The sequence below is a fragment of the Lasiosphaeria miniovina genome (genome assembly GCF_030549165.1).
Source record: "Lasiosphaeria miniovina strain SMH2392-1A chromosome Unknown B0T26scaffold_4, whole genome shotgun sequence".
NCBI classification, from domain to species: Eukaryota; Fungi; Ascomycota; class Sordariomycetes; order Sordariales; family Lasiosphaeriaceae; genus Lasiosphaeria; species Lasiosphaeria miniovina.
Genome location: NW_026848223.1, coordinates 3,899,348 through 3,922,213, shown reverse-complemented (window position 1 = coordinate 3,922,213; position 22,866 = coordinate 3,899,348). Strand labels below are relative to the sequence as shown.

Genomic DNA, 22,866 nt, shown 5'->3' with positions numbered 1-22,866 from the left:
TCCAAACTCCAAACGAAGAGTTTTTTTTGTCGCTGCCTATTAACGAGTCGCTAAACCACGATCATGGTATCATATCTATTTCCTGAAAATCTAGCCGTGATTGCATCCTGTGAGAAGATTCCAATCTAGAGCTATCCATATTTCTTGTATTTGATAGGGCGGATAACGTTGGAGGGTAGTGAGCTTCAAGGCCCGACCCTCTTACAAATATGCCTGTCATCTGCGCGCCTACTAGTACTCGGATGTTTCGAGTGTCAAATTAAACTGCTTAAAATTACATAGTACTAGGTAAACATAGTAGTCATCGGACCATAATGTACTGTGATATGTACTAGAAGAGTGGAACAGCAGTGAACAAAGAGAGACATCCTTATCTGTTACGATTTTATGGCCATGGCACATGATGCTTTCATCCTCTTGGGCTCTCGAGAAAATTAAACAAACTTATTTACGTGTGATGTAGCAAGGCGCTAACCACCGGTACATTACAAGACACTAAACCCTTGTTGCGCCCTGCTTTGGTCATCATTTTTTGTGCGTGCTTCATTCAGAAGCAACGTCTAAAGGCATCCACCAACTCCAGAATAATGCCGGCCAAACTCAAACCCCATCCCGATCAAATACAAGTGATTAGTCTATTTACGAGACGCTTCTGGTTTTGATTTCCAGAATAACAGTCTCCTTTTCCTCGAATTCCGTCTCCTCAGCGGCCGGAATTTCTAGTTCCCACCCCAGGCACTGCTACCGTTTCGAGTTGCCGACCCAGGGGTCCCGCTAACGTCTCTCGCTTCTCTCCGGCGGCCTCTGAAATAATCATAGTTCGCTGGATCTTGTGGCGGACCAGCGATAGGTACCGACGGTGCCGGGTCGTCGTCAGTCTGAGGGAGACCACCGTAGCCGTACGGCCCACCCCCAAGTATACCGGGGGCACGGGGATTCGGGATACCCCTGCTCGAGCCACTATCAACACTCCTTTCCCTAGATACGAGAGTACTAGGCGAGCCAGGCAATCCTGGGGGAGATATTGGCATTCCAGCTGCATTTTGAACAAGATTGGTGTCGCTGTCGTTGCGAAGGTTGTACATGGAGCTGCGAGTTCGGAGCGGGGGATCGATAGCGCCCATGGAAGTTGAAGAGTATGGGGAGTGCGCCGCGTAACCCGCGCCATGCTGCGGGGGGGGGACGTGTAGCCATGGGTATATGCGGTGTCAAACCCAGACTGTGGTGAGAAGACCTTCAGGTTGGCTCCAAAACCCATCCCCCCAACAGGCGTTCCAGGTCTCGACCCAGGCTCGGCCCCAAACCCACTCGTCATAGTCCCCGGCGTGCCGGGACGGATAACATCCGACGGTCTTCCGAAAAGCTCACCAGCCCCATGGTCAGCAGCAAACTCATCGCGATTTTTGTAAAACTCAAAGTCGAGGCGCGATTCCGGGACAACCTCGAAACCAGGTAAAGAAGCTGAAGGCTTCCCTGTTTTGCCAGACGCCATATTCTCAAGAACATAAGTGTCGCTGTAGCCGCTCACAGACATTGAATCGCCGCCAGCGGCGTCTCGCCCATCGGTTAAGCGGCCTTGATAAACGCTAGCAAGAATATTATGCGCCTTTGCATGCACCATGGGCGTGATAAGAGCCTTGTAAAGCGCAGGGTGACCAAAACGAGCTGCCAACCGATCGTTTCGGGGACTGTGCTCATTGTTATTCAAGCCTGCCTCCGCCAGGCTGTGTTTGATATTCCTTGTCGAGAAAAAGTGGATCTTATCGTCGAACACTCGAGCGCAATAGACTTTGAAGGCGATGAGGAGGAAGGGGAGAGGAGCGATGGCGTATGCCTGGGCATGAGTGCCAAATCCCCGGACCCAGACAACCAAGAAGACGACAAAATTTGCCAGCACCGCGCCGAATATGAAGCGGTTGAACAAGATACGCCAGAACATACCGCCGCTTTCTGTCTTCGTGACAAAGACGTATAGTAACAAATATTTCTTCAATGCAACGTCGATGCCGAAATAGAGTGCTGCCGCTGGAAGGACGAGTGGCTGGATGGAAGCATAACATAAAGTGACGGTGGCGTAAAAAAGGAAATAGTTGTAGTAGCTGGCATAGTCAAATGGAGGCGGCGCCGTTAGCTCGATCAGTTCCCGGGGTGTCGGGCTTGAGAACTTTCGCATGAAAAAGCTGTATAGGAGGGCCCATAACTGAGACAGGTCAATCGCCGCGCCGAGCTGGCGCTGCAATAGCCATGAAGTCCAAAATGGAGAGACAGAGCAGAGAGAAAGAAATATGGTTAGCCCAAAGTTCTGTTGCAAAATCGCCTGCCAAGTGTCGGTGCCCGTGTTGGTCTGCTTCACAACTCCAGTCGTGAAGCTCCATATTGCGCTAAAAATGGAGAAGACGAATAAGTTGTTGAAGACGAAAAAGGCGTAGAGCTTTGCAACGACATGTCGCTCCCTTCCAGTCTTTGTCTGGTCTCCAGCCTTTATTGACATGCGCCTGAAGATAATTGGAAGAAGGAGGTAGACCAGCGATGTGAGTGCGGGAGAAGCGATACCCTGGACCAGCGACCAGAAGGCGTAGTTTTCCGACAACGAAGTTTGGAAAGCCGGCCAAACGTGCCCCAAATTCGCCAAGTTCACAAGGAAGATTGCGATCATGGCGTTTGGTGCTATCCACAATAGAGTAAGGACGGCGACCCAAAGACTGTTCCAAAGCCTCCTCGTGCTCCGAGTAGCAGAGGTCAGAGGCATGTTGTCCCAAATTATATCGTTCGGCCTCGGGGCCAGGAGGATAGTCGCCCCGTGAGGCTTCTTCTTGCGACAAGTGTAAGCGATCGAGTGAGCCTCCGTGATATCGGAATATGATGCAAAGCCGTAGGGCATGGATCCTCTCTTGTCCACCCTCTGACGGATCTCCTTGATCTCCAATTCCAGAGCCTTTATACGCTGCGTGAGATATTCAATGGCGTCGACCTTTTGCCCCTTTGGATAGGTGGAGAATGACGGGTCTTTCTTGGAGGGTAGACACACGGGTCTTGCGGCGGGAAGATTGCCTGGGTCCTTGAGATAGATGGCCAGAACCTTTTCCAGCTTCCGCACCGTGTTACTGTGCTGGTCGATGAGCTCGGGCAGAATCTTTACATCGCGCGCAACAGCCGTCCTCGAAAAAGACGAGCTTGGTACAACGCCATCGATAATCCTGGCAATGCCTTCGTCGGAAGCAAAGTTCTTGGGTAGGTCGTATAACTAAGGCATTCATTAGCGGCATGGTAACTCTGTGGAGGGAAAATACCTTACCATCAAAGTGCGAGCGTGGAGACTTTGCTGATATTCCTGGCTCTCGAAATATTGTCGTCTCAACTCGGTAACTTTTCTGTAATTCCACCAGAGGAAACCGCATACAATTGCGGTGAACAGCCAGGCGACAAATACCGTGACCCAATGAACGCCGTCAAACACATTCGTTGGCGTCAGCTTTTGCATCCATGGAGCATCGGGGAAAGCACCATGTGTCCAGTTGACCGGTATCAAGATACAACAGCCAAGAACGGAGAGGATCACGAATATGTCGCGGCACATCCTAGTAAACCGCATGAAAATAGTGGCATCCATGCCGACCAGTGTCACCAGTTCCTGCTCTGTGGTCGACCATAGCGGGCCGATCCAAGCAAAAATGCCCTTTCCCAATGGAGGAGGGGCATGTTTCTCGTCGGCATGTTTGAGTTTCGGCGCGTAGACTACACTATTGTATGGTCGAAGAAAAGAGAAGCATAGGGCAATGGCAGCTGTGACGCCGAGAGAGGAGCCCAAAGCTGCTAATACCGAGCTTTGTTGGAGCTAGGAACGTTAGTCAGCCTGCGTCCGGGAGAATAGGTAGATACAGAGAGATTGACGTTGGACTGCTGTGGCGGCATACCTGTGAGGAAAAGGGATCTTGTAGCAATTTTAGGAACTCGCCCGCAGGATCAACTGTTGGCGAGGCATCCCTCAAGAGTAAAGTCCGCGTTGCGTCCATGCCAACTTCCAGTGCGCAAGCAAGGCCCACCCAGGGCGCGGGAGGAGAGAAGATCGCGATCGGGGCAGGAAATCTCGGGCTCGAGAGAAGCTTGGCCACAGAGGGCTATCGTCGATCTATTAACTCGGTGGTCGTTTGTCGCAAACCAAGAAGCGAATCGTGATGGAGAAACGTGACGATGTGTCTAAGGGACGGCGGGAGAAGGATGGAAAGAGCCACGATCGTGCCTGGACCAATTGTTCCAAGCGCGTCGAGCAAGGACAAGGAGAAGGCGAAATGTTGAGTGACGTAAAACCAATGCCAAGGCGGTATCTCGAGCGCCCCTGTATTAAAAGGATGAGTAAATGGAGAGAAAGCTCAGGGTACAGGTTAGAGTGTGTTGTAAAAGAAAGTCAGGAGAAATCGATCAGTAACGAGTGGCGACCGATAGTATCTCCCATCGTGAGATGCAGGTCAATTGCAGGTCATGCAAAGTGCCTATCCCATCGGCATTTTGACGGGCTTAACAGGGAAGGAGTTTTGAGGGTTCAAGAATGGAGTTCGTATCCCGGCATACGGAAGGTACACTTGGTCCGTATGCCAAGGAAAGAAAAAGACAGACCGGGCTTACGGGATGCTGTACCGTACCGTACCGTACCGTACATCTTACCTACCTCGGTCCGTTTCGTCAGGGGTCGTATGTCTCCTCAGACAAACCAGGGAGGCCGCATAGAAAACGAGTGGCCTCAGAGACTAAGAGAATACAAAATTACAACTATCGAGTCATACCGGAACTCTCTACTATATCTATACTATATAAATATAATAATACGAAATGAAAATTATTATAAAATCTACCAATTTGCCTAGGCTACAAACAGAGGAAATGCGTCAGGTACGCCAAGGAGTTCGAAATTACACAGATTGCATTACTATACCTCTGTATGTATGTACCATGGTCCGTATCTGTGGCTTAATTTTAGCATTGTCACCGGACAGGGCCGCTGGCACACGCAAATGAAGCCCCACAGGGTAGGTGGGTGCGGCAACTCGGCAAGGATGTGCGATTTTTCAAATGGAGCCGTTGCTCGAATACGAGATTCCGGGACGATGCACCTAGAAAGCTTGAAAGATTTCTCCGTCTTTACCCAAACCTACCATCATTGGAACCGGGTAGCCAACAGGCTCCCTCCTGGCAAGGTGCCCTTCCCCAAGAGCACGGCGGGTTCATCTGATCGCATAAATCGGCAAATTTGCGGATAGGGGCGCGCACTTCAGATGAAAAGGGGTCCTGGACCCCACCACCCTTTAACTGCCTTACGGTACCTTACGGCCCATCGTTAAGCGATCTGTTGGCACTACGTAGTTGCCATTCAACACGATTCACCAGTTTCGCCGGCATCTTGCTACAAGACCTGGAAGTTGTTTGCTTCAGAGAGCAAGTGCATATATGTACACGTGTAGTGTGATAAATCTGGGGTATCACCAAACACAGTGCTTTTGCGGTCATCAGCCATCTGGTTAACCCGTCACTCAGTTCTAGTAACCACAAGTCAACGTGATTCTGGATGTACAGATAGTGTCTTAGGTTGATTGGCACGCAGGGCATGCACGTCATATTCGACCACCCCCTCCCTGCAGTTGACCAATTAAGGCATCGTTTTATTTGAAGCCGGACAGGCCGCGTCTGAGGCATCTTGTATACTACTGGATCTAAGCACACCTCTGCTGCTTCAAATACCTAGCAATAATGTTCACCGATACTTATAGCGCAAATCTGCTAGACTGCCTTTTATCTACGCAGTAGTTCACAGGGCGAAACGAGAATTGGAGTGAGCCAGCTGCGACTCTGCGAATGTAGGTGGTAAGCACGTGCTGTACCTTACAGATACTGTGCTAGATTTAATTGAGACATAGGGAACCCCTCGAATGACGTAATGATGCAGTCGTCAAGGTCACAAATCACTGCGGGGTTCAAAAGGGCTGAACTAAGAGCCTCAACTCGAATTGATATGAAGGTTACTTCAAGGCCAGGAGAAGATCGATTTGAAGAGGGAGAGGAGATATAAGGTATTAAATTCACACATAACTCAAAAAGAAACAAAATACGCGAACCGGCACGCGAAACCAGCGGAATTTGCGGCGATGCGGCACTGGCGAAACCCAATGCATCCTAGACGCTACGAAGATAACCTAACCTTTCATTGCCTGGCGAGTGCCTACCTAGGTATCTAACTTACCCTAATCTAACGTGTTAAACACAAGTCAAGACGCCATTTCAAGTTGGATTATGCCACTATCTTGCCCTTACTCCCGCATCAATGTCCCTATCCTTTCATTCAGCGACATCTCTTGTCGCCAAGAGGAATGTCATGCAATGGAAGGCAGATTTTTTTTCCCCTCTCAAATGTACCCCAGGCGGTGGCGAGTTGCAATGGATATCATTCGGTCATCACCTTATCCTTTCCACAACTAAGACGCTAAGGGCGCCGCTCAACCGCAGGCAAAAAAAAACCTGGAGTGCTGCTCCCTGCCACGTGCACAATAGCTCTTGTTTGAAGCAACTCGGGCCAAGCCTCTACAGCCCTTCGCAAGCCTTCCTCTAGATAACTTGGTAAGGTAGCCTTCGACGGCCATGTCCGTCTCATTCCCGAGGGCAGGCTTCCCGACCTATTCTAGAAGCGCAACGCAGCGCCAAGTGGGCCAAGCCTTGGAACTTCTAGGCAATGCCTTGGGGCTTCTAGGCAATACCTATTAACTTCTTTACCAAGCCCTCAAACCTTGTTAGGCCTATCAGGGGCCTATCAGGGGCCTATCAGGACGGGCTTTAGGCGTCTTAACCTTTGTCTTTGGTCACGGGATGACGCCTGCGATCCGCTCTAGTCATCCCACAGCGGGGCTGTCACGGCCCGTACGCCTCTCTCGGCGCTCTTGGCCAGCGAGGTGAAGCAGGTTGAGAGTTCCCGGGCGCCCTGTAGAGTTCTTGGAACTCTTGGGTCTCGAGCTCGGCGTTGGAACTCTCAGCCGACTAATCGGTACGAAGTCCTTGGCATTGGCTTGCTGATGCCGGGCCCCAATGTCTACTTAACTCTGCCTTTCTCGTCACTTCCCACCACGAGGCTGCTTGTAGTTGCTCTTTTCATACTACTTACCTATTACCAAACAGTCGATTCCCCGGGACGATACATTGCCCGGCCGGCACCCTGTCTTTTGAGTTTAACAAGTTACCGTCGATTCCAATGAGGCAGTCTGGGCTCCATCCTAATGCTCTATTCTCCCCGCGGTTCCAAAGCACATAGGCATCCATCCACCCTCCTCCAATCATGGCTGCAGAGTTTCCCAAGCATCCGTTCCTCCTTCCTATCCACGAGGTTGCCCAGGCGCTCGGGACCGATGTAGACAAGGGCTTGACCTCGGCGCAGGTTGCTGAGTTGTCAACCAAATACGACCCCAATGAACTAGACGTGGGTGGCGGTACCGCGTGGTACACCATCCTTATCCGCCAGCTTTGCAATGCTATGATCCTGGTTCGTGAAATCCACCCCTCGCCCCCGGCCCGGCCCTCGCCCCCAGCTCTTACCGTTCTGACTTTGATATGGTCAGGTTCTGTTCTTTGCCATGGCCCTCAGCTTTGGGGTGTCTGACTACATCGAGGGCGGCGTTTTGGCAGCTGTCATCGTCGTCAATGTCTCCATTGGCTGGTATCAGGAGTACGGCGCCGAGAAGAAGATGGACGCGCTCCGCGCCCTGTCTTCTCCTAGCGCAAGCGTTCTTCGCGATGGAAAGACGGTCGTCATCTCCAAGTAAGCTACCCCTTCCCGCCCCCCTTTTGAAGACATCCAGCCTGGCTGCGATAGTTCGGCTGACGCAAACTTTTCTAAAGTCCCGAGGTTGTCCCCGGTGATATCGTCAATCTGAAGATGGGTGATACTGTTCCCGCAGATATCCGTCTTTTCGAAGCTATGAACCTAAACTGTGACGAGCAGTCTTTGACCGGCGAGGCAATACCAGTGGAGAAATCTACTGCCCACGACATCATGGTACCAGGTACCGAAAAGCCGGCAGTATCCGAAGACGAGGTTGGCATAGCCGATCGTATCAACATCGCCTACGCAACTACCATCGTTCGCAAGGGACGTGGCCGGGGAATTGTCGTGGCTACTGGCATGCAGACCGAGGTTGGCAGGATTGCAGCGTCGACTTCCAAGAAACGGCGCAAGGCTGGCAGGTCGATGAACTGGCGCAAGTACGGCAAGGCCCAACCCATCAAGGGCGCGTTCAGGCGAACCTACGACTTCCTCGGAAAGTTTTTGGGCCTGACCGAGGGCACCCCTTTGCAAATCAAGCTGGCAAAGCTTGCGTACCTGCTCTTCTTTTGTGCACTCCTCCTCGCTGTCGTCGTCTTTGGTGTCAATAAGTTTTCCATCCCGATCCCCAAGGAGGTTATCATATATGCCATCTCCACGGGTATTGCCATCATCCCAGAGTCCCTTGTCGCTGTTCTGACCATTTCAATGGTGGTGGCAACCACTGTGATGAGGAAGTCAAACGTCGTTGTTCGGTACGTTATATTTGTGCTTCCCCTTTTGGACTGACGTCGAGTGTAAGGAGACTAACGAGCAACAACCAAAAGGGATCTATCTGCCCTCGAGGCACTAGGAGGAGTCACCAACATTTGCTCAGATAAGACCGGCACGCTCACCCAGGGTGCCATGATCGTTAAAAGGGTTTGGCTTCCGCGGTCTACCGTGTACACCGTTCGCGACTCGAAGGACCCAAGTGATCCCACAGTCGGAACTGTCACGTATGCACAAGCGGGCGAGGAGCCGAAAGAGCAGGCCCGCGACTTCGACCAAGAGAGAAGTTCCCAGGCCATAAAGTTCGACGTTCCAGAGGGCAAGGCAAACCCAAAACAGCCGGAACCGGCCCAACTCGAAGCTGAAATAACCCCAGAGCTTCGGTTGTTTCTACTCTCGGCCGCGCTCTGCAATCTTGCCACCGTGAGATTTGACGATAAAGAGGATAAATGGCAGACGACTGGCGAGCCTACCGAAATTGCGCTCCAGGTATTTGCCCACCGGTTCAAGCTCGGGAGAAAGCCCCTTGAGGCCCTGGGCTGGAATCAAATTTCCGAATTCCCATTTGACAGTTCCATCAAGCGCATGTCTGTCATCTGGAGTGCCCCCCAGGGTAACGATGCCGGACTCAGCGCCGAGAACGACGTCGTGTTTACCAAAGGCGCTGTTGAACGCGTATTGGATCTGTGTACCCATATCGGGGTCGGCGGTGCCCGAGAGCCCATGTCGGAAGAGATCAAAACCAAGGTCCTTGCCCAGATGACCGACTTTGCTTCTCAGGGCCAGCGCGTCCTTGCTATTGCGTACCGGCAGTGGGAGGGAAAGTACGCTGCTCGTTCAGATCCTCGCGATGCGGAAGACGGCGATGACGCTGCACGCTCGGAGGTGGAGAGAGACCTGACTCTCCTCGGTCTGGCCGGCATTTACGATCCGCCGCGCCGCGAGACGACGCCCGCCATATTCGAGTGCTCCAATGCCGGAATCAAGGTCCACATGTTGACGGGCGACCACCCAGAGACAGCAAAGGCCATCGCCAAGGAGGTTGGGATCATCCCACACAATCTGGGGGTCCTGCCAGCCTCGGTTGCAGACTCGATTGTGATGAAGGCCACCGACTTTGACAAGTTGACTGAAGACGAAATCGATGCGCTGGAGGAGCTCCCGCTCGTCATTGCCCGGTGCGCACCCGAGACGAAGAGCCGCATGATTGAAGCGCTTCGCCGCCGCGATGCCTTCATGGCCATGACAGGAGACGGAGTCAACGATGCGCCGTCACTGAGTCGGGCAGACGTAGGGATTGCCATGGGATCGGGCAGCGACGTGGCAAAGTCGGCGGCCAAGATTGTCTTGACGGACGACAAGTTCAACAGCATAGTTGCGGCGATCCGAGAAGGCCGACGAATGTTTGAGAACATTCAAAAATTCGTGCTACACCTCCTCAGCAGCAACGTTGGCGAGGTGATCCTCCTCATCGCAGGTCTGGGCTTCCGCGACGGCTCGGGTCTCTCCGTGTTCCCAATCTCGCCTCTTGAGATTCTGTGGATCAACATGCTGACCTCGTCGTTCCCAGCCTTTGGGCTCGGGCGTGAGAAGGCCAGCCGTGAGGTGATGCGCAAGCCGCCGCACGACAAAAGGCGTGGCGTGTTCACGAACCAGATCCTGGCTGATATGATCGTTTACGGAGTGCTCATGGGCACCTGCACTCTCATGACGTTCGTCATTGTCATTTACGGGCGATACGAGGGCCAACTGGGGGAAGACTGCAATCGAATGTACTCGCCGAGCTGCGAGCCCGTCTTCCGCGCCAGGGCCGCCGTGTTCGCCGAGCTGACGTGGCTGATCCTGATCAGCGCATGGGAGTTCAAGAGCATCCGCCGGAGCATGTTCCGGCTGAGCCCCGACGACCCTAGCCGGTTCCCGTTGTTCAAGGACCTGTACGAGAACAAGTTTCTCTTCTGGGCTGTTACAATCGGCGCCCTCAGCGTGTTTCCGACTGTTTACATCCCTTACCTGAACAGGGACGTGTTCAAGCACACTTCGATTAGCTGGGAGTGGGGAGTTGTCGTGGGCATGACGGTGGTCTACGTGCTGGGGGTGGAGGCTTGGAAGCACGCCAAGCGCACCTGGGGAATCCTGGACGACCACAAGGTGGTCCGGGGCAGCTGGAGCCAGGGCGAGGAGGGCACGAGAAAGTTCACCAAGACGATGAGCTTCTCGAGTCTGAAGAGCTGGAAGAGTTGGGGCCGTGCCGAGTCGAAAGGAAAGGCTGGACCAAACCCTGGACAGAACACTGGACAGAACCCTCTAGGGCAATCTTCAGCGGAGAGCGGGCAGTCTGTGTGACTGTAGGTATGGGTAAGCATATAGTGGGAGGCAGTGTGTTCTGGTGAGGAAGGTTAATTAATTGTTTGCGCCGCCGAACTGATACGGACTTGAATCTATACAATTTGGTATGGTGATGGGCATGAGTCATTCCAACGGAATATTATAATATAGGACAACTAGGGTTTTATATGCTTTTTACTCTATTTAGTTATTTAGTGTTTGGAATATGGTACCGCCTTTTCTCAACGCCTCAAACTATCTTGTCGTGTTATAGTGCATTTACTGAGACAAACACCCATCAGTTGGAGGCCCCAACGCCTCCTGCCTGTTATCTCGCACCGGGAGGCGTTGTGTTCTCATTAAGATCTTCTCGGCATTCCGTTTCTAAACAAAATGGAAGCAAGGGGGGTTTTTTTTTTTTAGAGAGCTAGGCTGCGAGAAAATATACAGAAGGCCCAGATCAACTAAGTGAATCAAGTCTTGCCCTGCGTAATGTGCCTCTGTCTAATTTTTGCTGGCCCAGAACGGCAGTGCAAGCTTCTAGGCTCCTGGAGGCTTCGTTTGGGGTTGAGCTTTGGCAGCCTTAAGTGGGGTTACGATCGCATCCAGAAATCAGGAAGGTACGGAATACGGATACTCCGTACGGATGGATACCCTGGTACGTAATTTTGGTTGGGTCAAGTTATAGTTCCAGTCCCCGCGTCAGGGGGGCACGCCGGGGTGAAAGCTTCCAGTGGATGGACGGATAGTGCTGTACTGTTTCCGTACTGGCCCTGTTAACGATATTGCAATTTGACAGATTGCCTTCCGAACCAGCGGCCCGCCTTCTTCCAGTCAGTGTTCCTGATCAGGGCTTTCGAGGACTATTCGAAGTCATTTCACCTTGTGCCCGAACCGAACAGTACTCGCAGTACCGCCCGTCGATAAGCCCTTTCAAGTTTCGCTGCCCAGCGGCATCCAGACAGACATGGCTAAGTCGAGCCGGAAGGACCTGTACTCAGTGATTCTCCCAACCTTCAACGAGCGCCAAAATCTGCCAATTATTACCTGGCTACTCAATCGCACATTCTCCGAACAGTGAGCCCTTTCTCTGAGCCCTCTGCTACCCTATTCTATGCCACCTACGAGCCTTCAGCTACCTGCCTCGTGGGCTGCATTCCATCGCACCGTGGGCTCAGGCTGACTCTATCTCGGCCCATAATAGGAAACTTGACTGGGAGCTAGTAATTGTCGACGACGGCTCGCCCGACGGTACGCAGGATGTCGCGAAGCAGCTAGTCAAAGCATATGCGCCGCACGTCCAGCTTCAGCCGCGGACCGGCAAGCTGGGCCTGGGCACCGCATACGTACACGGCTTGAAGTTTGCCAAAGGCAACTACATCATTATTATGGACGCCGACTTTAGCCACCACCCCAAGTTCATCCCGCAGATGATTGAGAAGCAGCGTGTCGGCGGCTACGATATCGTTACGGGCACGCGCTACGCCGGCAACGGCGGTGTCTATGGCTGGGACCTGAAGCGGAAGCTGACGAGCAAAGGCGCCAACATCTTTGCCGACACAGTGCTCCGCCCCGGCGTCAGCGACTTGACGGGCAGCTTCAGGCTGTACAAGCGTAGCATCTTGGAGAAACTCTTTGAGAGCACCGATGCCCGCGGCTTCACGATGCAGATGGCACTCGCCGTCACGGCCAAGGCAAAGGGTCTCTCAATTGGGGAGGTGCCCATCTCATTTGTCGACAGAGTATACGGCGACAGCAAGCTGGGCGGAGAGGAGATTGTAGAATACGCCAAAGGCGTCCTTCAGCTTTGGTGGACGACATGAAACCGACGAGCGACAAGCCGGGGCATAAGGGGTAATGGAGCTGGTCCTAGGGCCCTAAATCGCACGATGAGCTAATGAGTTACTACTTGTACAAGTAGAATGGGGCTTGGACTTTCACGGCGTTGTGGTGTGCTGGATCTACTGAATCATAATATATTACAACATGTAAAAACAGACCTGTTTATCTTGAGTAGGACTCGGTTGAGCGAAGATCCACGTCCTCTCGTCTGCCTACGGGTAGATTGTACCCCGGAAATGCAGCCTCGTTACATATTCCTCCCTCCAGCCACGCTGATAGTTTGTCCAGATATATGCGAACTAAACGGCGAGGCAATTGCTAGGATTGTGCTGGCCGCTTCGGTGGCTGATCCCGGCCTCCTTAGCGGGATGTCTATGTATGGCACTACGCCGCCAGCCTTCTGTTTCTCAGGTATGCTCAGCGGGATATTTGACCGTCGACTTTGACAAAAGTTCCAGCCTCCTTGTTAGCCGTCAGCCGGGTTTCAATGTGGCCAAAGGCGACCGTGTTCGCCCTCACGCCAAATCCGGGGCCCCATTCCTTGGCTATCGTTTTGGTTAGCCCAACGCCTCCGGCCTTAGCTATTGCGTAGTTAATTTGGCTAGCATTGCCATGAAGTCCCGAAGTGGACGATATTTTAAGGATATTTCGGGGCTCGCCGTCCTTTGTACGGAAATAAGGCGCTGCCTCGCGGACAAGCTTGAAGGGCACCGTGGCATGGAGAGCTACAATGGTTTCCCAGTGCTTATCCGTCATCTACTGGATATCAGTGTTCCGATACTCGACCGAAGCACTGCGAAGAAAAGAGCGGGAGGGAAAGAGACTTGGTGTTAACCTTGTGGATTACGGCATCCCATGTGAAGCCAGCATTGTTCACGATAGTATGGATCTTGCCGCCTCCAAATTCTGCTGCCTTCCCAAAAAGCTCCTTGATGTACTCATCCCTAAGCAGGTCTCCGGGAACGGCGACCGCTTCGCCCCCGTTGCCTCTGATCTTGTCAGCGACATGGCTTGCCTTTGCGGCATCGATGTCTGAAACAATCACCCTCGACCCCTCGTTCACAAACAGCCTCGCACACTCGGCGCCGATACCTTGGCTAGAGCCGGTTATGATAGCGACTTGGCTAGCCAAAAGCCCCTTGGGGTAGTTGAGCTGGTTGGCGATTTGCTTGATTCGATCTGACATGGCGAGTAGTCTAGGCTTGAGATGCACATAGGATCAGGATCTCTGTTGAGGAGAAATGGGCACTCAAATGCTCCGAGGTCAACGTGAAGAAGGCCTTGGGCATCACAAGTTCTAGGGGCATTGGCAACCTCCCCATGGAAGCTTGAAGCCGAGACATAGCTTGCGCTAGGCAGCATGAGCTGCCTTAACGCACTGCGCTACCCAGGTCCATCACAAACAAAGGCCAGTTCCTCTTGCTTCAATGGTTCATAATTACAGCCCGGGCAGGTTGCGGTTGGTTGTGAGCTGGAATCAGTTGGTGTAGCGATCAACGAATGCCACCTCAGTACATTAGCTCCTGCACGCCAAGCCGTGGGTGTGGGTGTTTTGATGCTGTGCTGCCGCGCCGCGTCCCCGCATTCCATCCATCACCGCACACCGTGCATCCCCACCCACTCCCCTCACTACACTACGTTACATACCCACCCGGCATCAACCTGTGCGGATGGGCTCCCAAGACTCCCGTCTGCGCTTCAGCAAGTTTCTAGGACCAATAACACACTCGAGCATTTATACGTGACTCTGATCGGTGTTCCCAGTCGAGACCCTCGTCTCCGGCATTGTCGACCCCCGACGCCTCAGATGCAGAAAAAGGCCGGGAGAGCGGCGTCCAGCCACCTGTCCCGGCTGAAGCCCGTCGAAATCGATCCGCTTGCGGAATACGGCCTTCCCTCCAAGGGAGAGAAGAGGTTCGCAATGGATCCCCTCTCTAGTCCTTCTTCCTTGTTCAAGTCACGGCCTCCCCGCTAACGCGCCAGTCCCGCGGGTTTGTCCACTAGGCTACTATCTCTAAAAACACAGGAAAACTACTACTCCAAGATTGCCGAGAAATACCTTGCCTTCTGCACAAATGCCGGCGATAGGGACGGGTTGCAGAGGCAGTTTGCGCTTCTGACTCTGAGCGATCCTAATGGGCTACCGTCACCGCCGCCCGATGCCAAGGCCGCGGACCTCTCCCAAATCTTGAGCGCGCTGAGGAAGCTTCGTGAGGGCATTGTGGCTTCGAAGCGGAGGGACGACTTCGCCGCCCAGGTCTATCTCTTTGCCATACGTCTAGGCATACTTTCGCACTCGCCCGAGACGTACCATCCCTCCCTCCTTTACCTGCTCAGAGTCATACATCCAGCGCGCAACCTGACTAGTGTTGAGCTACAAGAGGTTGCTGGTTACCTCGTTCTCGATGCAGCCTGCAGGAGGGGCAACGTTGCCGAGGCATATGCTCTGCGCAACAAGTACCGCCTTCACGATGCCAAGGTTGACGGCGTGCTCCGCGCTCTTGCCCAGGATAATTGGGTCTTGTGGCGGAAAATCAAGAGAAGCATAGACGGCCACAGGTCGAGGCTAATGGAGTTTGCTGAACCACAACTAAAGGCCCACATTTTGAAGGCCTTTGCCAGGTCCTACCTATCTGTTTCGCTCGAATTTCTAGAGACACAGGCCTTGGCCTCATGGTCCGAGCTAACTGGCCAGTACGGTGTAGGTTGGGAGCTTAGCGACGGACGTGTTGTCATCCGGAAGATCCACGGCCGGGCATAGCGATCACATCGGAGTTTTTTTTTTTTTTTTTTTTTTTTTTGAAAGGCGTTTGAGCTTATACAGATACCCTTTTCGGATTCGTCATCAACTTAATTCTACGGTAGTTACATCAGGGCGGAAGGGGATACTTACACAGAACGTTGATTTGAAGGAGGCTTCTCCCAAAGGTTCACAAGCTCTAACTTGACGAGACATCTGACCGGCATTCGTTTCGAACTTGAGCCGCTGCGGCATTGCCGCACCAACTTCCTAGATCAGATAGCGCGTCCTAGGTAGACAAGAAGTTTACCACTAAGTAAAGTACCGAAGGGGATTAGAGTTTTAAGGCAGCATAAGCAAGGTACACAAGTACAACTAAGGTAGACACTAAGATGCTATAAACATCGGATCGTTAGATCGCAGCTAATCGGCAGGACCGTTTAAAAGGCTGGACCAACCACCGCAGCGAAAGAAACACGGCCTACACGTTTGCCTCCTTGCCTCTCTCTTTTGCGTTATATTAGAACGACAAATCACGAATACTTGGAATGCGCCAAACACCGCAGAAACCGGAACGACGCATCGAGCTATACAGCATGTGTTTGCGCAGACCAGACACATTGACCAAATGCAACTCGATGGCGGAATAGACCTCTCCTATACCAAGCCCGCAACTATTCTCAACGTATGCCAGTTTGTCAACGGACGGGGATAACCCGAACAGCTCGTCTTTCAGAGCATTGCAACAGCAGCCACAAAGCCTCCAAGGGCACCGAGCCCAGCGGCAGCGGTTTGTCTAGGCCCCAATGCCTTGCTGCTGGTGGTGGTGACGGCGCCACCTGTCGCGTTACCTGCCGTGGTACTCGTACTCGTCGGAGCGCTGGTAGTTGAGCAGGCTACGGTCGTCGGCACGGTGATGCCTACCCCGTTGCAAATCTGTTTTCCCAATGAGCCATGTCAGCCGCTATCCATTCTAGTTTCCGGGGACATAGGATAACGGTATCAAACATACGCCCGCAGCAAACGCCACGGCGCTTTGCTGGTCAGCTGGATTGCACGCGCCGGCCACGCAGCACGATATGTTGCTTATGAAGTCCTTGTCGCTGCAGATGCACTTCGCGTCGAGGTTGCAGTTGCCAATTCCGTTGGATATAAACTGGTCGGCGCAGCCTTTCTGAATTGGCGCATAACAAGGTCAGCAAGTATCCTATTTTCACGCCGGCACACACAAATACGCATTGTGACCCCGAAGAAGTCGAGCAGATGACGCACAGCGCATGTAGGAAGACTGGGACTCTGGGCAGCGGCGACGGTGGCAAGGGCCAGTGCGAGCAGAGCGGACGGGATCTTCATGGTGGGACGTTGTCGCAAGAAGCTCTCTGTCAAGACGACAAAACGGAGAGGCTACCTAGTTGCTCTAGTTGGTGTTTTTAGTTTATCAAAGGATGTAAGACGTAAAGGGACGGAAACGGAATCGGCAGGCATCGATATCATTCGAAATCGCGGACAGCTCAGGTAATAAGCCCCGTTGTTCAAGCAAGCGCAGGCAGGGCCTGGATCGTCCTTGTGCCGAGACAATTGACTGGGCGTGCCGTAGGTGCCGAGCCAATAGCTTAGAAAGCTCCAAGTTGCCGTCCATTCTTCAATTTCCCACTGAACGAAGGAGCGGCGGGCGGGTATGGAGTACTAATACGGATGCGTTGTACTCCGTGCATTCTTATACAAACTTGGAGAATCAGTTTCCACTTCCAGGTAATTGATCCGTAAATCGGTACTGCAAATACTGCGTTTATCTCCCCTCCTCACGAAGCAGTCTCGAACCGCAAACAGCCCGATGCAGAGGCTCGGACTGGAATGACTCCAAAGAACCCACCGACTGACCACCATCCTCAGCCCAGTCCCCACAGCCTAAGGCACATCGGGGTATCGGCGCCAGCGTTCAGAGGGCTGAGCTTCCAGCCAGGATGTTCTCACCCATCATAGCAGGCACTGCGCTGTCAAGTGCCAACCGCTAATCACATTTCTGCGTAGTAGTGTGGAGCACCTGCTCTAACCACGGTGATGCCCCAGGGCAGCTCTCGTCATGGAATACCCGCCGTAGTCACCAAGTACCGGGGTGTGCCTCTGAACAAAATCTCATAGGTAGATAGGTGCAATATCCTGTGGTGTAATCCTCAAACAAGATGTCAGCGAATCTTCTGCAAACAGAGCGCATGCCGAGGCGAACGCAATATTTACTTGCAACATGATGTGAGGGCTGCTGGATGAAGGGCTGACAGACCTGAGATTAGGTTAGACTGCCTACGAGCTTTGTGGGCAGTCATTGGCCAGTGCGATTCCCAGCGGAGGGCCATCAGATCTAGACTGGGTTGCCACTCCACTACTCCAATTGCGGGATAGCTCACCCATATACGGCCCGCCCAAAAGTTACCAACCCCGATTGGCGTGCTGCCGTGTTGCGCTGTGCCACTAAGTTGGGTTCGGGGATGTCTTGATTATTACGGGAGCAGCATTTTCTTGTCTCCCATCTACCGTCATCAAACCTAGGCTGACTTAATAACCCGACCATCTACGGATACCTTACATACCAACAGAGATGCCCGCTTAAACTTGCTAGCCCATCTTCACTACAACCGAGTACGGACGTTCTGTCACCCCGCAGCAGTATCTCGGCTTTGACCGATCGGCCGCGATGTTGCCGGCGTGAACCGGCCATCCTCTCGTCAGTCTCGCTCAACGACACACGCGAAGAGTAGATATCGACACCCGACGCCAAGATGGGAATGTGGATTCTCGAGGACAAGGTCCTAGACCGTGTTCCTGGTAGCTACCCTTTATCTCCTTTAATGGCCCTCGCTGCATCGCGCGCTTCCCAGCGCCAACGCGACGGTTGTCCTCGTTGACGGCGACTTTCATCCGTACGCACATCAGTTTCTCAGCGCTAACCACGATACATCATCGCAGGCACCACCCGATACTTCGACGACCCCGAGAGGCCGCAGTATGCCGCAGATGGCGTCCATGGCCTCAAGTGCGACACCAGCGGCCCTGTCCCAATCATCCTCGTGCCCCAGCCGTCGGACGATCCCAATGACCCCCTGAACTGGTCGCTCCTGAAGCGCGATGCCATCACCTTGACCCTTTCCCTGACTGCCATCTTCGCCACAGCCCTCGGTCCCATCCTCGCCGCCAACACAATAACGCTCACATTTTGGTATGTCACGTCGTTCTCGCGTGTCGCCCAGCTGACGGGCTACTACCTGCTCGGTGTCGGCATCGGCGGCATCATCTTCGTGCCCTCGGGCCGCATCTGGGGCAAGCGCCATCTATTCCTGGGTGGCACTGTGCTCCTGATTGTCTCCAGCGCCTGGGCCGGCGGCTCGGGTAAGAACTACTTGAGCATGGTGTTCGCGAGAATCGTCCAAGGCATTGCCACGGCCCCCTTCGAGGCCTTTGTCAACGCTGCGATGGGCGACTTGTACTTTGTACATGTAAGCGGATTTCCTGCCTGGGTGTTGGATCCCGCGTGTGGTGAGAGCGTTGTTCCAACTGACTGTGTGCGTCACAGGAACGGGGTATCCGTATGGCCTTTACCAACCTGGCCGTATTTGGCGGTGCATTCTTCACTCCCATCCTCGTTGGCAAGATCACCTCTACCATCATGTGGTGGTGGACATTTTATCTCGTCGCCATTTTCTGTGCAGCTTGTCTGCCCGCTGTCTATTTTCTCTGCCCGGAAACCGCCTTCCGCCGCGATTCCAGTCTGAACCTCGACATGGTAGATGACAGAACCAAGGCCACACACGTAGCTCCAGTTGTCACCAACGGCAACGAAGATGACCCCGAGAAGTTGGCTGGTGACGGAAGCCCATCAACTTCCCAAGAGGGAAATAGCGTAGCTGTTCCCACCCCGCCCAACAGGCCGCCAACGGCGCCCAAGAGCGTTCCGGTTAAAGCATCATGGCGGCAGTCGTTGGCGCTCTTCAACGGGCGCAAGACGGATGAGTCCTTTTGGAAACTGTTACTACGGCCGTTCCCACTTTTCTTGCAACCGGCCTTTTTTTGGGCCTGCCTCATACAGGGCCTGCTGATCGGCTGGACCGTGTTCATTGGCGTCATGCTTGCCGAGTTCTTCCTCTCGACTCCATACTGGTGGGATGAGGTCCAAACCGGATACGCATATACTGCTCCCTTCGTCGGCGCCATCCTTGGCTTCGTCATTGCCGGTTCTTTGTCGGACTGGACCGCCAAGTTCATGACGAAGCGCAACGGCGGTATCTACGAACCCGAGTTTCGCCTCCTGCTCGTGATTCCACAGATGATCTTCGGCTGTGCCGGTCTGTATGGTTGGGGTATCACCGTCGACGGCATAGTGACCAGGCGTTACACTTACATCCCTCCACTGATCTTCTTCGCTCTCGAAGTGGCCGGTATGGTCATTGGCGCCGTTGCCAGCTCGCTGTACATTGTAGATGCCTATCGTAAGCTGCCTGGTCCAATGTTGTGAGGGGTGTGGTTCGCAGCGCGGTGCCTAGTTAAATAAGCATATACTAACGTTCGCACTAGGGGACTTGGCCATCGAAGGTTTTACTTGCATGATCATCTTCAAGAACATCTTCAGTTTTGCCCTCACCTTCAAGGCCTATGACTGGTTCATCGAGAACAGGACCAAAGCAACGCCCGTGTTCAACGCGCTGGGCTCAGTACAGCTCGTTGTCAGCCTGGCCGCCATTCCCATGTGTAAGCCACCCTGCATTGCGATGTCCATACTAGCTGGGGCGCATCTTCATTGAGCATGCTGACGTCTCTATTCACGCTTGGTAGATATTTACGGAAAGCGAATTCGGGGCTTTTACCATCGCCATGACCTCCTCGCCATCTTCGGGGTGAGGTAACAAATTATGGATTTCCTCGATTTCAATCATAGCATTTTTAAGGGAGCAAGCCTTGTTGTTTTCTTGTTTTGGAAAGACGGGCCAACCACCCATATGCGCCCGTCAACCTCTGACATTGTTTATATACGTGTCTTGATTTTGTAATAGGATGTGATTCATTCAGATCTGGTTGAACGGAGGAGGTAATACTGCCCCCCCCCCCCCCCCACCATTTTACATTGCTATTCGTAATAAAAATGACAGTAACTTATCCGGGCCGTCATGATCATTTCTTTATGCGTTTGATCCGTTGTCACTATTGCTTGTTTTTCGCACCACATCATTCTTTTTACCCTTCTTGGTCAAACGCAACCCCGCAACAGCCATGATGAGCCCCTCAAGACCAAGGATGACGGCCAGCGTGACGACGGCACCGATGACGCCTGCCACCGGCGTCGAGATTCCCCCGGTGCTGCTGCCATCCGTGCTAGCGGCAGTGGAGACGGAGCTGCCATTTTGGGCGATCTCTGCGCAAGCGCCAGTCGGGCCGCAGGCCTTGCACCAGGCCTCGTTGCTGCCGATGGCAAACTTGTTCATCTCGCTGACAAACGTAGACCACGAGAGAGTAGTCTCGGTCTGGCCGAAAAGGGGGAACGCTCGCGGGGGGTTGGCATCGCTTGCCGTACCGTTGGCAAACCGAAAGCGCACGCTGACTTTGTCAGGACTGACGGCGGCGGCCGAGTCGTCAAGGCTGGCGTTGGTGACGAGCTCAAACACCATGCTGCTGGCGTAGTCGACGATGCCGTAAAACTCGGGCGAAGCGGCCGGCGCCTTGGCGAGCCCGAAGAAGGCCATGAAGGTCCCATATGGCCCAAACTGGATCGTCATTTTCTGCGCCGAGGTCTTGCCCACGGGTGCCGCCAGCGTGTTGTTCAATGCCTGCACGATCTGCGCGGCCAGGAGCGAGCCTGATATGGCCCGAACTTGCTCGCTGCTGTTGAAGGCAAGGCCCCATTCGTGCTGGTCCGCCCGGGTCTGCAGTTGGTGCAGCGTCTCGTTGGTGAGCAGCCCAGCCGACGATATCGTGCTGCTGGCGTTGTGGATCTCGGACACATGTATGTAGTCGTAAACTGTGTTTACCCGTCAGCAACCTAACCGGGCGCAAAGGGGGGCGAGGAGAGAGACACGCAAACGCCCTTCGCACTATATCCCAGCAAGATCAGGGGTGACTTACTGGCATAGGCGTTCTTGAAGCTGGCCGTCGCGCTGGGAAAGGTGGTATTATAGACGGGCAGCAGGCTTTGATAGAAAGTCTGCGTGCTTTTGAGCGCGGCGAGATACTCGGAACTGTTAAAGTAGCTATTACTGCTTGCGACGGCATTCCCGCAGCCGCTCCCGCCTTGGAGCCATAGGTTGTCCTCGGAGCCCCTGCTGCTGGCCGCCGTGCTGACGGCGTTGACGGGGATGAACTGATATCCTCCTAGTGGCGTAGTGACCGAGGAGCCATCGGCCAAGGTCTGAGACGCTGCGGAGCCAGCGGGCGGGTATAGGCCCATGAGAAAGACCTGGGCACTACCCTGCAGCACATTGTCGACGGGGCTCGTTACCGAGAGCTGCGAGAGGACAGGGAGGTCGGTGGCCATGCCAGGGATCCTCGACGAGGCGTTGGCCGAGAGATATTGGTGGCGGTACCACAGGCCAGAAGCAAGCGCCTGATCTGCGCCAAGCGGCGTGAGAGACACGGGCGAGTACGACTTGGTAGTGCGATCCCCATGCCGGTGGAAGATGTAGGTCCCAAGCACCGTCTCGGCTGCCACGAGGGGTAGGGCCGGAAGCACGACAAGAAGTGAAGATAGCTGCATTGTGCGGGCAATCGCGGGGATACAAGCTGCTGGACTAGTGTCTCGACTCCCGTCCTAGGCTGGTCCGCGTTTTGAATTGGCTTCCGAACGACGGCCTGCCTACCCAGATTTAAAGGAGCTCTTCAGTGGAAAGACGGATGAATATACATGTTTTTCTTATCCTCCCCAATGCGCCAATTCTGGACTCGAGAATTAGCCTTCTCCGCGGGGCGCTCCATCTGCATGGCGGACTAGATAGCGGCAATGGCGCCCTAGTTTAACCTACTATGTATCGTATACCCTCTCAAGAAAAGAAGATTGTTTGGAACCCTACCCAAGGTAGGTGTACCTACCTACATGCATACCTGCATATGACCTGCCTAGTTTGGTGCGTATGCCGAATACCTACCGTAGGGCGTATGCTGAAGACCCGAACCTGATCAGAATCGGGGATACAGCTGCCATGAGGTTGCTCCATCCCTTACAAGACTGCCCCACTACGACCGATGCGGTATCGGCCGGGTCGAGAAAAGAGATGTTCAACGCTTACAAGCAGGTATCAGGTTTATCGCTGCGGTGGAGGTAACGGTAAGTGTTGACCAGGTGGGGGCTGATGTATTAAATTGAGAAATGATATGAAAATAGCCCGACACGCATGCCACGCTCAGAATATCT

General features: G+C 53.6%; 8 protein-coding genes across 8 annotated transcripts; 4 read left to right on the top strand and 4 right to left on the bottom strand.

The window, feature by feature from the left end:
• Nucleotides 1-719: 719 nt before the first annotated feature.
• B0T26DRAFT_741067 (uncharacterized protein) lies at nucleotides 720-4,013 on the bottom strand (the record flags this gene model as incomplete). Its single annotated transcript, XM_060443921.1, has 5 exons — nucleotides 720-1,169; nucleotides 1,235-3,109; nucleotides 3,140-3,244; nucleotides 3,296-3,835; nucleotides 3,915-4,013. 5 exons carry the CDS (start codon nucleotides 4,011-4,013, stop codon nucleotides 720-722), a joined length of 3,069 nt encoding a protein of 1,022 aa, XP_060296701.1.
• Nucleotides 4,014-7,772: 3,759 nt separating this feature from the next.
• B0T26DRAFT_711293 (ATPase, P-type cation-transporter) lies at nucleotides 7,773-11,143 on the top strand. Its single transcript, XM_060442028.1, has 2 exons — nucleotides 7,773-8,553; nucleotides 8,626-11,143. Exons 1-2 carry the CDS (start codon nucleotides 7,913-7,915, stop codon nucleotides 10,910-10,912), a joined length of 2,928 nt encoding a protein of 975 aa, XP_060296700.1. The 5' UTR covers nucleotides 7,773-7,912; the 3' UTR covers nucleotides 10,913-11,143.
• A 718-nt stretch (nucleotides 11,144-11,861) lies between these two features.
• On the top strand, nucleotides 11,862-12,717 carry B0T26DRAFT_741089 (dolichol-phosphate mannosyltransferase; the record flags this gene model as incomplete). Its single annotated transcript, XM_060443925.1, has 2 exons — nucleotides 11,862-11,971; nucleotides 12,099-12,717. 2 exons carry the CDS (start codon nucleotides 11,862-11,864, stop codon nucleotides 12,715-12,717), a joined length of 729 nt encoding a protein of 242 aa, XP_060296699.1.
• Nucleotides 12,718-12,983: 266 nt separating this feature from the next.
• B0T26DRAFT_741065 (uncharacterized protein) lies at nucleotides 12,984-13,922 on the bottom strand (the record flags this gene model as incomplete). The annotated part of the gene is made up of 3 exons (XM_060443920.1): nucleotides 12,984-13,142; nucleotides 13,178-13,492; nucleotides 13,572-13,922. The coding sequence occupies 3 exons, from the start codon at nucleotides 13,920-13,922 to the stop codon at nucleotides 12,984-12,986; spliced, it is 825 nt and encodes a 274-aa protein (XP_060296698.1).
• Nucleotides 13,923-14,543: 621 nt separating this feature from the next.
• On the top strand, nucleotides 14,544-15,497 carry B0T26DRAFT_741087 (uncharacterized protein; the record flags this gene model as incomplete). The annotated part of the gene is made up of 2 exons (XM_060443924.1): nucleotides 14,544-14,650; nucleotides 14,741-15,497. The coding sequence occupies 2 exons, from the start codon at nucleotides 14,544-14,546 to the stop codon at nucleotides 15,495-15,497; spliced, it is 864 nt and encodes a 287-aa protein (XP_060296697.1).
• Nucleotides 15,498-16,323: 826 nt separating this feature from the next.
• Nucleotides 16,324-16,829, bottom strand: B0T26DRAFT_751900 (uncharacterized protein; the record flags this gene model as incomplete). The annotated part of the gene is made up of 3 exons (XM_060445450.1): nucleotides 16,324-16,412; nucleotides 16,485-16,650; nucleotides 16,749-16,829. 3 exons carry the CDS (start codon nucleotides 16,827-16,829, stop codon nucleotides 16,324-16,326), a joined length of 336 nt encoding a protein of 111 aa, XP_060296696.1.
• Nucleotides 16,830-17,899: 1,070 nt separating this feature from the next.
• On the top strand, nucleotides 17,900-20,520 carry B0T26DRAFT_711273 (major facilitator superfamily domain-containing protein). Its single transcript, XM_060442027.1, has 4 exons — nucleotides 17,900-18,299; nucleotides 18,441-18,967; nucleotides 19,045-19,957; nucleotides 20,043-20,520. The coding sequence occupies exons 1-4, from the start codon at nucleotides 18,254-18,256 to the stop codon at nucleotides 20,267-20,269; spliced, it is 1,713 nt and encodes a 570-aa protein (XP_060296695.1). The 5' UTR covers nucleotides 17,900-18,253; the 3' UTR covers nucleotides 20,270-20,520.
• Nucleotides 20,521-22,665, bottom strand: B0T26DRAFT_711271 (histidine acid phosphatase). The gene is made up of 2 exons (XM_060442026.1): nucleotides 21,585-22,665; nucleotides 20,521-21,480 (listed from the first exon to the last, which is right to left on the bottom strand). The coding sequence occupies exons 1-2, from the start codon at nucleotides 22,210-22,212 to the stop codon at nucleotides 20,645-20,647; spliced, it is 1,464 nt and encodes a 487-aa protein (XP_060296694.1). The 5' UTR covers nucleotides 22,213-22,665; the 3' UTR covers nucleotides 20,521-20,644.
• Nucleotides 22,666-22,866: the final 201 nt, after the last annotated feature.